The sequence below is a fragment of the Solanum verrucosum genome, unplaced genomic scaffold (assembly GCF_900185275.1).
Source record: "Solanum verrucosum unplaced genomic scaffold, falcon-dt-bn FXZP01000268.1, whole genome shotgun sequence".
Taxonomy (NCBI): Eukaryota; Viridiplantae; Streptophyta; class Magnoliopsida; order Solanales; family Solanaceae; genus Solanum; species Solanum verrucosum.
In genome coordinates this window covers 535,538-547,630 of record NW_026019957.1, presented here as the reverse complement: position 1 = coordinate 547,630, position 12,093 = coordinate 535,538, and the positions used below count along the sequence as shown (strand labels likewise).

At 33.5% G+C, this 12,093-nt stretch overlaps 1 protein-coding gene across 1 annotated transcript; it reads right to left on the bottom strand.

Annotated features, from left to right (window-relative positions):
• Positions 1 to 469: 469 nt before the first annotated feature.
• LOC125814610 (mitochondrial inner membrane protein OXA1-like) lies at positions 470 to 9,894 on the bottom strand. Its single transcript, XM_049494074.1, has 10 exons — positions 9,808 to 9,894; positions 7,931 to 8,418; positions 7,006 to 7,096; positions 5,505 to 5,552; positions 5,075 to 5,133; positions 3,909 to 3,984; positions 3,695 to 3,826; positions 2,818 to 2,925; positions 1,212 to 1,266; positions 470 to 1,121 (listed from the first exon to the last, which is right to left on the bottom strand). Exons 2-10 carry the CDS (start codon positions 8,404 to 8,406, stop codon positions 823 to 825), a joined length of 1,344 nt encoding a protein of 447 aa, XP_049350031.1. The 5' UTR covers positions 8,407 to 8,418; positions 9,808 to 9,894; the 3' UTR covers positions 470 to 822.
• Between the last annotated feature and the right edge of the window lie 2,199 nt (positions 9,895 to 12,093).

Here is a 12,093-nt window from a genome sequence, read left to right as displayed (position 1 = left end):
CAATATTTATTTTATATGATGATTTCTTTTTTATTGAATATTTTAGTGTCATCAGTACTCATCTCATATTTTGTGTTATTTTCTTTAGAAACACCTTAGATAATTGTATTTTGGTTGAACTAAAGAAGTATTTGGAGCACAAGTTAATTATATGTTTGTATGCAAACTTTACTGAAAAAATCCAAAAATCTGAAGTTTATTAGTTTGGTTTGATTTATAAATTAAAAAATTCGACACAATGGTTTGGTTTGATATTTGAAAAACCCAAACCAACTCGAGGTTGAAAAACCAAAAAAAATCCGAATTTTATTAGTTTGATTTGGTTTATAAATTTAAAAAAAAAATTACACAAATGATTTGATTTGATATTTGAAAAACCCGAACCAATCTGATCATGTACACCCCTATAGGTAACAATCATCCAAACAAACCGTTAGTGAAAATTCTAACTCTGCGAATGCTGGTAGGTATGCAAACTGCAAAGGAAGAAACTAAAAAATGGAATTGTTTATTTACAGCAACTATGCATCTTGTGCTGCAGTATATATTCTGGTCACCATTACAAATTTTCTGTGAGTAAACAATATTTATAGAATGCCTATATTCATATTAAAATTGAAACAAAACAAAAAAAAGAGTACTATGTTTCTGATGGTATCTATATGAATCTCTGCAATTCTCAAGAATCATGAACTTTATGGAAAAAATGAGCTTCTGCAACAATTATCTTGACTAATATAGCTTTTAATTGCGTATACGCGCCATCAATAACCAATAACTAGCGATCTGCTTGACTAATTTTTCACTTTTAATCATGCGTGTTCATCGCCTCTTCTTGTTGTTCTTTCTTCTTTTTACCTGTTTCTCCAAGGTTGCGATCCTTTGACCAAGAACAGAGTGTGATGATGATGATGACGATGATGATGATAAACCTTGACTTGTGGGTTCTGATGCCACAGCAGGCGATGATTGCATGTGCTGTTGTTCTGCTATCTGCTTATGCGCTGCAGCATATTTCTTGAGAGTTTCGAAAAATGGGAGTCCCGGTTTTTGTTCAGATTTAGGAGTGACAGGTATTATAGGAACGCCAAGAAACTTCTTAACCGCGGGTCTTTTAACCACTGACAAACAAGAAGACACAATATTATAAGTGAAACATGTTTGACAAGGAGATGAAAGCTTCTGCAGGAAATGAACCAAAATATACTAACCTAATCCGTATGAGAGTGAAAATAGATTTGAGGTCATCCAATAGCAGAATACTGCCTGCAATGAAACAAGCGCATCCTTAATGTTAATGGTCTTGATTCATCAACATATCGATATGACAAAGGAAACAATAAACCGAGCAAGAACTCAAATCAATTCCAAACACGAAGCACATAACATTTACAAGGATTATGTGGCACATAAAGAATTATCAAACAAACATGACAGTTCACACGCACCAAAAAAGACACATTCTAAAGAGAAGTGAAAAGAGCTAGCACGCACATGAAAGCACATACAAAGGACGAGACCTACATGAACTCAATAAATACATCTAAATGGACTAGAACAAAATAAAAAGAAAACTAACAAACATATGGTTTTAAAGTTTTTCTCAGGAGACTACCTATCTGAAAGAAATACCAAATCTTAGATAGGCTTTTTCTTAAGATAACAACTCCAAGGATAAAATGATGTTTTCTTGATGAGACCGTGCCTATTGACAACCTCAAGTGAAGGCCATTGAGGTTCTCATAGCAACATCTGCATTTGGCTAATCACATCGACAATGTCATTCACGAAAATGCACCAGCACATCAGAATAACATCTATGCTTGAAGTTATGCAGAAAGAGGTGCTTTAACATCGTTGATAATCCAGTTGCATGCTCATAAGACTAGAACCGGATTTTATGATAAAGCATACCTGAGCACATGCAAGCAATTTCCCAAGGATAAATTTCACTAGGTCACGAAGACAGAAAATTGCGATGATAAAATAGATCATGGATGAGACTAAGAAAAAGTAACACCCTTGGCCATGTGGCATATATGAAATGGACGAAAATACGTCAGCAACAGGATAAAAGGAATAAGAGTTGGGATCACAATTTGTGACACCATACATAAACCAACTACAAACATGAGTGCTGCGACTAAATAAGCATGGATTGAGAAAGGTGAATTGTCTAGGTGTTCAATAATTAGTTTTCATGTTTGTAAAGTGACTAATAATTATTGGGCACCCGTGTTTGTAACTTGAATACACCATGAATAGTTATTGGGCACTTATGTTTGTAACTTGACTAATAATGTGGTAAAAAGAACCAAATGCATATTGGCAAGGCTCAGAAAAGAATCGCAGACCACCGAAGAAAAAGAATAAAGGGAAGAAAATTATTTTATTCATCTAGATTTCCTTCATCAAACAGTCCATTAATCTTCAGAAAAGGAATTGCATCGCCACCCAATTCAAATATCACATTTAATTAATCTAAAAGGCAAACAGCTGATGATAGATCCTCCACAAGGCTCTGCTAACTTTTGCATTACTAAATATATGCTGCCACTCTTTTCTTATGCATGGTAGTTATGGAAGAAATGTCCAGGGATATACTCAACAATCAAAAACAAAAGATAATGCATGTTCTCAATCAGGAAACCAGGAAAAAAATAAAGAAGAAAATAACGGTTGGACACGGACAATATGAATTGAAAGCATATCTATGTACTTCTGATGTAAAGTTCTACCTCAGATTCCTCAAAACGTAGGCAAATAGGATTGATACATGATAAAACCATTTTACATGAGTTGGTTTGGATTATTTACCTTGGGAAAACCAGCAGTAAATGGGATAGTCAATGCAGCAAAGGCCCGTGAGACATTTTTTATAGTTTTAGCTGAAGGATTTCCTTCCAGTCCTTCTTGAGCATTGCACTGAGAAAGAATAAAGTCTGGTTAACAAAAATATCCAGAAATTACATTGTGTGAAGATATCTCGATAAAGACAGCAGGATTTGTTAACAACTAGTAAAGAACTGAGCTTGATATCAACATAAACAGGATAATCTTTATGCACTTTCAGTATTGCCCCACAAAATAAATCAAATGCGGAAATTTGAGGGAGACATGCAAGCAAGCAACATCGAGGCACTACACCAGAGTCAGATTTAAAGGTGATAGAAAGCAGGCATTGTGAACCTAGAATAAAAAGGAGACCAGTGCCAAAACACCAGGACGCATCTAATCATTAAATTACACATGAGCTTAAAACATTATCTCCATTGATGCATGATTGCATTCAAGATGAACAAGCAATGTCCAACAAGTAGCATGATTTAACAAGAGAAACTAAGATCAATATGATGCAACAACATAAGTAATCAAGACTGTTAAGAGCTTGAGGTCAAAGCTCAAATTGCGCAGAATTTTAGTCTCTAAATTTACAATCGTTTTAATTAATCTCTATAGGAAAATTTACCCTAGCCGGTATTCCCCTGTTTAAATTATTAACCGAATCTCTACTCTCTCGTAAGAAAATAAAAATAAAAAGGGGAAGTTCTCTATACATCCTAAACTGTAAACAGCATCATCAAGCTTCTGCAATCGTCCAGAATAATGCTCTATTAGAGAACAGGAAAAGGTATAGTCAATGAAGGCACCATAAAGCAATGCACTGGAAAAAAAAAAAAAAAGGACAACTCACCTCCACCGTTATCCAGAAAGTCAATGCCGTCAAAACTGGGAAGATGTACATACTATCTGTAACAGTTAAATCAGTAAACCATAATACTCCCCCCTGTTTGAAAGAAGGGACTTTTTCCACCATGTTTGAAATCTGCATTTTAAGGTGATAAATGAAGTCTAAATGATGAAAATAGTTGGGAGGGAAATAGACAGCAGAGAGGGGATAATCTTACAGCCATAAAGAAACTGACAAAGATTGGCCCTTGTATTAAAATTCCTTTTAAGGGAGTGAAGGGTGTAACTCCATATCTGAAAGAATGTCATAGATTTCATAGGTCAATAATCATATGAAATAATCAACTTAAACCATCACTTCTATACAAGTACTATTATCATCATTTATAAAATCATGGCAAGTGCTAGAAAGAGCCAGTGGCGAATCCAGAATTTTCAAGTCACGGTTGCTCAACTGTCTTTAATGTAGAGTTGTATACTTCTTGAGATTGGGTGCTTTAACCCAGAATTTTATGTTATTACTCCCTCGGTCCCCAATTTATGTGAAAGTGTTTGACTGGGCACAAGGTTCAAGAAAGAAAGGAAGGTTTTTGCAATTTGTGGTCTAAAATAACCCATAGATATTTGGGTAGCTATAAATCATCTCATTAAGGGTAAAATGGGGAGTTAAAAATTAAATTATTACTAAATATAGAAAGGTGTTATTTTTTTGGGGACTGAGTAAAAAGAAAAAGAGTGTCCCAAAAATTGGGACAGGGGGAGTACTTATTTCCTATTAAAAAATCAAGTGTTTGGGTTTTATACAAACAAGCACCCAATAGAACATCTAAGGAGGCAATAGAAACCAGGAAAGGCCAACTCCAGAAGTAGGGTAAATGTCTGAAGGATCATCAGCACTGAACTTCTAAGAAATATGAAGTCCCTACATGATTAAAAAATGGAATGGATACCCAAAAATCCCATTTATATCTTTAGAAGTGTTGATTGATGACCTGAATACCAGTCTCAATTAAAAATTTTCATTTTTGTCAGTTCCTCTTTAGAGTCCTGTAGGTGCAAATTGCAATTATGATCCTTTAAGAGGAGAAATTAAGATGATCTACTCAAACTATTTGCATGTCGAATCTATATGTATCCGGACAACCATTTAGAAGTTCAACTATAGTTGAATGCAAAACAAATGTTAGAATAAGAGGAAAAATGTACTCGGTAATTAAAAGTTAACCACAAAAGTAAATTTGCAGTCTTTACGGGAGAAAAGAAAAAAAGAGGATTTGTGGGTATGCCTCCATATGAGAAGCTAGTTATGTTTTATCAGCTACACCAGGTGCAACTGAAACAAGTCATACAATAGTCGCTGGATCATTAACTAAAAGTTGCTTACTCCTTCATAGCTGCCTGCATTCTTTGTTGACCTTCTGCCACAGCTGCTGCAGCCATACCCTAGTAAAAAGGTAAAAAGTTTAATAAGGCAATTCTAGCATGCTAGCTTATTAGAAGGAAAATGTCATGAGAGGTAGAAAACCAAATCAGTATGGACGCATTGATATATTGGCTAATTCAGAAAAATATACATCGATTTGTAGTTAGTAAATAAGAGATGATAATAACGAGGGTCTAGAGTCTAAGAATATTGTAAGAAAGCACAAAGGCGCAGCGCAATAATCAGTGAATTCTATTAAAATATCCAACTGGATGACATAAACTAATAGGTGTCTCATCGCTAAAAAGCATTACAATGAGGTCAAATAATATAAAACAAATGGCTGGCTCTACCAAAAGGGACCAAAGAAAAGAATCATATTAAAACGTACCCTATTTTGCATCTCTTCGTTAATTTCATCCAGTTTTGGCTTCAGAATCTGCAGAAAACATGCTTGTTAGTAAAATAAATTGATGGACAGTGAATTCCACCTGGAAAAAGCGAAACAGGATGAGTAGCCAAGAAAATCGAAATTAGAGAAGATAATAGACCATGATAAATTAATGGAAATAACTATAATTCTTTAAAGGAAGATTTGATTCAGATGAGCAAATAGTTGGTTAATTCAACATTTTAACAAAGTGAATAAAAGTTCACGAGAACTCTGACTAAGTGAATTTCAGATAGCAGGTCTCACATCAAATAAAGAGAAGGATTGTGATAAGTTGATGGCCAATGCAAAATAGTCGAACTTTTAAGTATCTACTGAGCTAAGAGAAGGGAACCCAATCATCACTGTCTGTTTCAGATTACAGAGAAGCATAACCACCTTACTCCTCAGACTTTGCAAAGACACTTTTCATTATGCAAAACATGTGTACGCCGAATAAAACCAGTTTACCAAATAATTTGTGAAATGCCTCAAGTACCATCCCATATCCCTCCAATAAATGCTATAATAAAATGCTTTATATGACCATGAAGGTAATAATGCTTGTTTTATGCAACTTACAACTGGAAAACACATGTCATATGTTTGTACTTGCAGGTAGCAGTTCCTACTAATGAACTGCTAACACTAAAATATGAAGACATTTGAAGTTTGATTGAGGACTGCAAAGAATTCTGTTACAGCAACTAAAAATGGGTTTATTTCATAAACTATCTACAAGGCACTATGCTGTCTTCACTTTGTTTTTTGATAGGTTACAACTTACAACAGTATTTTTAATGCAGGGATACTATCATGTATCTCACTCAAAGTTCATAGGCTCGTAGCTAGGCTTAAAAGCAATAATCTCAATACAGCTGCTTCACAATTATATTTAGGAGCACAAAAGATCAAGAACAACTAAAAAAGAATCTACAACAGAGTAAAAATGGAAGCCTTCATGTTAGGGTTCGCAAATGTCCTTATGCCCAATCAAGAAAGTTGGAAACCAATTGGACGCATCTTTTGTTGCGAACAATGTGAATGTATATGAGGTGAGCAAAAAGCCTTTCCCCGGATCCTAGTATTAACTCAAAAAGAGCATTTATCCATCACCTACTTCATTTGCTGAGCTTCCTCTTTTTCTAAGACAACACCTTTGCCACCGGCCCACCGCTCAACTTAAATTTCTGACTTCACTTTCCACTTCTTTCCTGAAACTTTAAGATAAACCAGTGTCCTAAATGGGCCATAAGATCCTATTTGACGGTCACCAGTGCATTAAAATGGTTACCAGAAACTGCCTTAATAAGTTAATAAATAAACAAAGATACACGTAAAAAATAAACTTGGAAAGGCTCCTCGAGCTTCTGAAATGCCTTACAATCCTTGCAGGTTTGGAAAGAATTGACAGGAGTGCTTAAGCAAGACAAAGGTTAAGATGCATTACAGAGAAACTTACCGCAAATTTTGTAGTAGCCTTGAGCTGATTAATCATCAATGGAAGAGTTATACATCGAATAACAATAGTTGTAGCGATAATTGATGCCCACCTAGAGAAAATTCAAATTTCCAAAACAAAGTGGTCAGTCATTTTGTCACAACATATAGCACAAGTTGATTTCAACTTGTCAATGTTATATTACAACCAAGACAGAAACAAACTGTGTATGTTAAGGTTTCCTAAGGCATTTCAGATGAAATATTTCTTCCATCCGTTGAAATTCTGGGAAAAACTCTCATAAACCAAAATTAAAAGCACCCTAAAGTTACAACAAGAAAAGAGAGCTTCAACTTAAGTAAATAGATTCATAAACCTTTTTCTTTACGACGGGAAAGACTTCAGGAACATGTTTCCTTTCCCTCATTAATCCAAAAAAAATGGGAATGAGTTGTTTATGGATCAAGGGTGTGTTTGGTATGGAGAAAATATTTTCCATGATTAGTTGGTATCAAAATTTGTATCAATTTTTTGAAAAAACACCTTGTCTAAACAAGTTACTTTAGAATTAGGAAAATGACTTCACGGGTGAAAGCAGGAAAAACAAATTCCATGAGAGGCATCTCATTCTTCCCCCCATCCTCCAACACACCCAATCCCACCCCAACCCCCCAGAGCCCCCACCTCACACTTCTACCCCCTACCCTCACCTTTATAGCATTTGCCTAAATTTTATATAAATATTTTTGGGACAATATTTTGTACTTACTTACCAAATACCAGAAAATAAGTAACAAAACAACTTATTTTCCAAGAAAACGTTTTCTTTCATACCAAATACACCCCAAACTATCCCTCGAATTTATTGAACCAGGAATAACTATACCACTCTCTTTCCTCTACAGTACTACATCAATTGAAAGAAGCAATATCGTGCAAAACATACCAATCAAACCCAGTAAAAATATGAACATAATCGATCAAATACTGCAATGCCTTCACCGGCAAATACGAGTCCGCAGCAGCAATTGCCACCTCATTCACTGCTGGAACTTGAGAAGCTACTGCTTCAACAGCCTTATCAGCCAGCTCAGCAACTTCACTGATGTACTCTATCTTCTCTGCTCCTCCACCAACACTACTAGACATATTCCTGGTAAACATAGGCCCCGAATTCATCGGAATCATGAGGTGTGAAGGGAAAAATCTCCGATTTTGAAATGGGTTTTTAGAGCCATTAAAACTGTTAATTTCACTTCTGGCATAACGGGGTTGAAAAAAACTGGAAATTCTTGAATTTTCACAACTGGGTAAGTCGTGAGTTTTACGATCATCATCATGGGTGTAACAAATTGCTGGAGCAGCTCCTTTTTGCTGATAAAGAAACTTAGCTCTTGTTGTTAAGCTTCGCCGATAAGCCATTTGATTTGCTTCCTTCAAAATATGAACTTCTTTAGCTGAAAAATTAGTAATTCAAACACCAAAGACTACAACAACAACAGCATACCCAGTACAATCAGTGGTAGAGACAAGAGTTTTACTAAAGGCATTTAAAATATGAAGAAGTAAACACACAAAAAAGTCAAAGGGGTTTCAATATCTACTAGATATACATAAAAAATCACTTCAACCATGTACAAACAGTAAAAAAAAATAATTGCAAATGAACACCTTGACCCGGCCCCGAGTATAATCCCACTGCTACACAGACCTTACTCCTACTTTATGAAGGTAAAATGGTTGTTTCCGATAGACTCTTGGCTCAAGAAAGACTAAACCTTTATAAACATTATACAATTATGAGGCACAGAAAAATACAAAATGATTAAAGAATACCAAAATAACACTATCCGAATCCAATTATACTCAAATTATTAATTCAAACACCAAAGACTACCTACAACAACAACATACCCATTATAATCTCACAAGTGGAGTCTGGAAGGGTAGTGGAGCATGTACGCAGTCTTATGATATACAATTAAGGAGTTAGAGATAGATTTAGCCTTCCAGAAAGTAGTTAATTCTGCTAGTCAGCTACAGTGAAAGCAGTTAGGCAATTATAACTGATTTATGTTAGATTAGTGAATCAATAGCGGTACATTTCAGTCATTCAATTACTATATAGCTTGTAATCAACTCATTATACAATCATATATGAAAATACAAAATTATTCTTTCTTCCTAAACTCTTTCTTCTCTCTTAATTCTTCTTCTTCAACTATCTTCTCGAGGTTACTTTTGAAACAGTTATTCGATCCTCGAATTCATTGAGAATTCCTGCAATCGAGTAACATCTTACCCCTACCTTACGAAGGTAAAGGGTATGTTTCCGATATACCCTCGGCTCAAGAAAAACTAAACCTTTATAATCCACAAACAGAAAAAATACAAAATGATTGAAGCATACCAAAATAACACTATATACTCAAATTAGTAATTCGAACACCAAAGACTACTATTACAACAACATACTACAATAACATACCAGTATAATCCCACAAATGGAGTCTAGAGAGGGTAGTGTGAACACAGCCTAACCCCTACCTCTAAAAGGTAAAAGAGGTTGTTTTCAATAGACCCTCGGCTCAAAAAAGACTAAACCTTTACAATCATTCAGCAATTATGAGGCATAAAAAATACAAAATAATTGACGAACACCAAAGTAATACTATTCAGATTCAGTTTAAACTCAAATTCAAGATCCCCATTTGGGGGAAAATAAAAATAATTGAACTTGTGCTTCCATTGATTGAAATTGGTGATGGCTACAAATATAATAATAATACAATAGAAGAAGAGTACTAAAGATTGAGGACTTACAGTTAAATGTTATGGTTGGAGTTGGATCCAACAAGCAACTGAAACAGGGAAAGAGGGTTTAGGCGTGGGGTTTAAGGTTTATGGCTAATGCATTTCAAAAAGAGAAAATGACAAAAATGGTCCCTTAAGTTTCAGGCAGGTTCAAAAAAAGTTCTTTTTAAGTATTGACTAAACATTTTTGGTTCTTTGAGTTTGTCAAAAGTTAATATTTTTAGTCTCCGATAAATATTTACCGAACTTCATATGTTAGTTTGATGTCGATAGTAGAAAAAAAATATTCATCATAGACATCAATAAAGTCTTATTAAATCCTAAAAAATATGTAAATTGAGGAGAAAATATTTTCTAATGTTTATACAATAAACAATAAGAACTAAAATGAAGTTGAACCTATTCAAGGTTAAAGTGACTTTACAGTATGCCACGTCTCATTTCAGATTAGCCAAATACTTATGTTGGATGGATTAGCGTCCACCTCCTCTTCGATATTTTTTGTTGGCATAATACATATATTGTCCCCTAAACTTGGCTTCAATTTTTAACTTTGACCTCCGTACTTTCATAATACACAAATAAGCACTTTAACTATCCTACCTTTAAATAAATAAACACGCGATTTTCGGAGCCAAAAGCGTGAAATGCAAACGCTCCCACGTGTATTAGTGACCCACTCAATGGCTGCCAACTAATTCAATGCATGTGGGCCCGTTTTCCTGTCTATTTGACACCTTTTCAATTTGCCATGCATTTATTTCAATTTCTTTTAATGGATATGGACCCCACCTCACTAATTCCATTCCCTTCTCTTTATTTCTGCCTCACAACTTCTTCCTTCACTTTCATTTTGTGGTAAATTAATATTTGAAAATGTCAATTATTCAATTTATAATTTATTTGTCTTATTTCTTTTTTTAATTTATGTGTATTCAAAGATTACATTTAAGATACTATAAATTATTAGACTTAATATTTAAAAAAATTTATTACAAATTTGAAAATTACATAATATACACTATTAATTACAATAATTACTAATTTAAAATATTTTTTCAATCTAATAAGAGCCTACAAACACACTATACGTTATATTTAAAAGTACTATAAATCATAATTAAAATATATTTTTTTTAGAAATTTTTTTGTTGACTCTTGAAATTCTATTGGTGACACATGAATTTGAATAGATGGAACAATATATATTATTGAAAGTTAACAATACTATAAGTTATTCGAAAATGACGTTAATAATTTTTATAAATTATAACAAATTAGCAACTAAAATATTTTTGAAAAAACATACAAAAAATTAGTTGATGAATCAGCCACCACACCGTGGACATGTATGCTTTCTGTGATTAAAATTGAGTTTAAGGGTTATTTTGGTCATTTAAGGATTTTTCTTTAAACTTCAAGCTTTATTAATAGTGATGTATTCATTTTAGAGTTAACATGAACGTTTACTACCATATAAATATATATAATTTATTCAAATTTAAAATTTAAAACTATTTATTTAACGTCAGTTAAAAATTAACTTTTAAATTAATTATTAGCACGGGCTTTTCATCACTAGTATATAATATAATAAGCGGGAATAGAGAGGACCTTGGGGTCGACACGTGTTCCTTTTTCCTTCTGGACAAAAAAAGACTATACAGGCAGGAGGTCAACCTATAAAAAAAAAGGGGACCCATATTTTACTATTGAAGGATGCGTGTTTCTTTTAAATTTCTTTTACCATACTAAATAATTGTATAAAATATTATAAATCACGATAATTAATTACTTAAATATTTAAAAGATATAAAAAATATATAAAAGATCTGATTGACTCTTCAAATTTTACCGGTGACGCATAAATTCGGACAAATGAAATAATATATATTATTTGAAAATTTCTTAGAAAGTACTATAAATTACAGTAATTAACAGCTAGAAATATTTCAAAGACAAAAAAAATTGATTGAATCTCAAAAAAAAAAATTAGTACTACACGTGTTCCTTTTTCCTTCTTGCCAAAAAAAAACTTCATTATAATTTTTTTTCGTAATAACAATTTTTTTATTAAATGTCACTTGCATTTTGCAGTGAACAACAAATAATGCAAAAAAAGGGGAAAATTGTTGAAAAAAATATATAAAGGGTTTAATTGTCCTTTCAATGCTTTTTTTACTGTTGACCCCCTGGATTTTTACATCTGACGCGCCTAATTTGAGTGTATTTCACGCATTTTGCCAGGTAGGATCCGAGTGTTTTTTTGTTTAAGTTTTGGATAGTTAAAGTGCC

Coding starts and splice junctions, on each gene's coding strand:
- LOC125814610 (XM_049494074.1), bottom strand. CDS start 8,406: ATGGCTTATCGGCGAAGCTTAACAACAAGAGCTAAGTTTCTTTATCAG. Junction 7,097..7,930: donor ATTTTTACTGGGTTTGATTG/GTATGTTTTGCA, acceptor AATTTTCTCTAG/GTGGGCATCAATTATCGCTA. Junction 3,985..5,074: donor ATGCAGGCAGCTATGAAGGA/GTAAGCAACTTT, acceptor ACATTCTTTCAG/ATATGGAGTTACACCCTTCA.